The following is a 3,340-nucleotide window of genomic DNA, read 5'->3' on the forward strand; positions in this document are numbered from 1 at the left end:
AGTGAGGGGCCCGCGTACTGCAAAAAAAAAAAAAAAAAAAAAAAAAAAAAAAAAAGACATGGGAGAGTTCTTCTATTTGATTTGACACTAAACCATTAGCTTAGCTGTGTGTGTCAGTAGCAGAGCAACTGGCTATGTAACTTCAAATATCTGCCAGTCCTATGTATAATTTGAAGCATTTTAAAGTTCACTACTACAAAATGCTTCCAAAGACTTCACTTATGGTAAAATCCTCAGCCCCCAGGTACTTCTGGCAACAGATGTCATTATGTAAGAGTTTGCAAATCACGCCTATTCCAGCCAGTTACAAAATGCTGAGTAGAAACTTTTGGAGCAAAATAAAACTGAGATTAGGAAGATCGCGTATTGATTACGTTAGCAGTTGAGAAACACTGCCATTCTAGTTTTCCAAAACAACAGTAAACACTTTTCTAAAATAACCCTGTAACACAGTGAGTCCCTGTAACTGTCCAAGGGGAATCCAGCCACAGCAGCACATGGACATGGGGAGAGGGGTGAGAGACGGAGTTGAGAGCCAGTCTTGCCACCTGCAGTGGGTGAGCCACGTGACTGGATAATTTCCAGCTTCCCAGGTCTCCACGCTTCCACACACAGCTCTGTGGACTTACGGTGTGCCCTGCTTATCTCCATGCTCAACGGGAAGGTCAGACGGTATCAGGACTGAGGATGTATTTCACGCACCTTAAAACTGATGGAGGTGGGGCTTTCTTGGTGGCTCAGTGTTTAAAAATCCGCCTGCCGATGCAGGGGACACAGGTTCGAGCCGTGGTCCGGGAAGATCCCACATGCTGCGGAGCAACTAAGCCGGTGCGCCACAACTACCGAGCCCACAAGCCACAACTACTGAAGCCCACGCGCCTAGAGCCCGTGCTCCGCAACAAGACAAGCCACCGCAGCGAGAAGCCCACGCACCGCAACGAAGAGTAGCCCCGCTCGCTGCAACTAGAGAAAGCCCGCGCACGGCAATGAAGACCCAGTGCGGCCAAAAATAAATAAATAAATAAATAAAAAACAAACAAACAAACAAACAAACAAAAAACTGATGGAGCTGTTATGAGCCCAGGTCCACAGGCATGTTTGCAGAACGGAATCCGTGTGCCCTCCAAGGCGAAAGGCAGGCAACAGCATCCCCTTGGCAGCTCCCGCACGGGGCGGGGCCTGACCACCGTGTCTGTCTGGAGGAGCTCAGAAGTGCCCTATCAGCCCCTATTCCACTCAGAGAAGCCCTGCAGCGTGGTTTCCCGCTGACGCCGCACGGGCGTGTCTTCTGCGGTCCCTCGCCACCACCCTCCACGGGAGTGGACTCTTCCAGCTCTTGCGCTCACGGCCCTTGTGGGCTTTCTGACGGCTCTTGCTCTGAGCGGCCACCGTGCCGTCAGCCTGGCTGCTTCACAGCAGGTCCCTGGGTCCCTGGTTTGCCCGGGAAGAGACAGTGCAGCCAAGCAGGCCTCCCCCTCTTCAGCACAACTGATGATTTTAGGCAGCGGCTGTCTGGGACAGCAACGCTCTGTCATCTACCTGAGAGCACGGGGAAAGTCAGGTGCCTTCCCTACGGGAAAACGTGGGCAAGCCTCAGCCCAGAGTACGGGCGGCCCAGAGGGTGAACAGTCCGGTGAAAGTCTCTGAGCAACGCAACCACTAATAAAGTGGCGGCTTCCTCCAAAAGAATCACCCACAGAAGAGCCACAACGTGAGGTGGGCGGAGGGCAACGGCTTGTACCTTTCCTCAACGGTGAGAGAAAACGGTTTCACTGTCTGATTCACTAACAACGGAAGCAGTGGGTGGCTAGGTTTTAAGAAGTCTCGAGGATTTTTTTAATGTGAATTTGCACACACGTGCACACACACACACACACACACACACACTGGAAGGACAGTGAACTTCCCCAGACACAGAAGAACACGATGCCCCCCCATGCCAAGGACCCACTGGCACGCGGTCGGCCTGCCACCGTGTCCCGAGTCTCCGGGGCGGTGTAAGGGGCTTCTTACCTCACAGAAGCTCTGGCACTGTTGCTTCCGCAGGTCCCAGGACACCTTGCAGGGCTCCAGGCACTGGGAGAGATGAACAGTGAAAACCAATCAGTAAACACGGGAAAGAAACAAAGCCCCAAAGGAAAGAACCCACCTGTGCACACTCCTGACTTTTCAGGGCCTACTTTTCCTCGTGACTTTAGGAAAGCCAATTACTCAGCAGCTCATCGGAACCGTGCGAATCGTAGGAATCAGGGCAAGTGCATCATGACCGAGGAGGGACAGAAAGACATACGTTTCCACACAATCGAAAAAGGAAGGCCGCACGGTCTGGCGGCGACATGTAGGAGAGGCAGTTATGTTCACTGCCAGGCACAGCAGTTTGGATATTTATCTTTATTCAGTAAAAAGTATTTTCTAAAGGTTGTTGTTACAGATGCATTTTTTTTCTCATCAGCTTTAACAATAACTTGGCTTTTAAATTGACCACATAGGGCTATTTTTTGAATATTCTTCTGTAAGTGACTGAAGTATTGCATTAAATATATGTATATGTATATATATATATGTGTGTATATATATCACACCCATTATTGTTAACTTATGTGTTTATCTCAGTGAATCCAGCAGCATTCACATTTATCCAGTTTAATTACTCTATTAAAATGTACTGAACAAACCTGAATATGAGACTCTGCCATAAGAGCTTCAGAATAAAGTGTGAATACCTATATATAATTTACACATATGATTTAATAAATCAAAGATAACAGCCAGGATCCAGTGTTTAGTAACAATTGTAATAATAAACAATATATTATTGAATGAACAAAGTATATATACGTGTAAACGTAGGTTTTATATACTACTATATACAATGTATAATTATAACACTTAAAATATAGTACTATATACACTATCTATATAATATATTATAATAAATAGGAGATAACAGCCAGGCCTCACGATTGAAATTAAAATCTTACATTCAGATGAATGGATATTTGATTCTCAAAATTATATTTTAATGCAAATTTTAATTAGTACAAATTAATCATCTCGTAGAGTTAAATGGCAGTTATCCTAAGAGTTCCCATGAGCTCATGATTATTCTATCTATCTGACTTTCACTGTTGATAAATTTTCCAGTTGATATCAAAATTCTCAGTTAAATTTCAGACATATATAATGTAGAATTCAGAACATACACCTGTACTATATTTTTCACTTTACTTTCTAGTAACCTCCCTGTTTTAAAATAAAGATACAGTTTAAAGATGAACCGGAAGACTCTATGGTGAAATCTACTTTGCAAATATCCATTGTTATTTTTTTCGATCAAAAA

At 45.1% G+C, this 3,340-nt stretch overlaps 1 protein-coding gene across 1 annotated transcript in view; it reads right to left on the minus strand.

Annotated features, from left to right (window-relative positions):
- ANOS1 (anosmin 1) overlaps positions 1 to 3,340 on the minus strand; it is a 190,728-nt gene that overhangs the window by 78,592 nt on the left and 108,796 nt on the right. The window contains exon 3 of the mRNA XM_007128919.3: positions 2,014 to 2,076. Within this exon, the coding sequence (XP_007128981.2) occupies positions 2,014 to 2,076 (63 nt within the window). The remainder of the gene's footprint in view (positions 1 to 2,013; positions 2,077 to 3,340) is intronic.

This window comes from Physeter macrocephalus, chromosome 7 (assembly GCF_002837175.3).
Source record: "Physeter macrocephalus isolate SW-GA chromosome 7, ASM283717v5, whole genome shotgun sequence".
Taxonomy (NCBI): Eukaryota; Metazoa; Chordata; class Mammalia; order Artiodactyla; family Physeteridae; genus Physeter; species Physeter macrocephalus.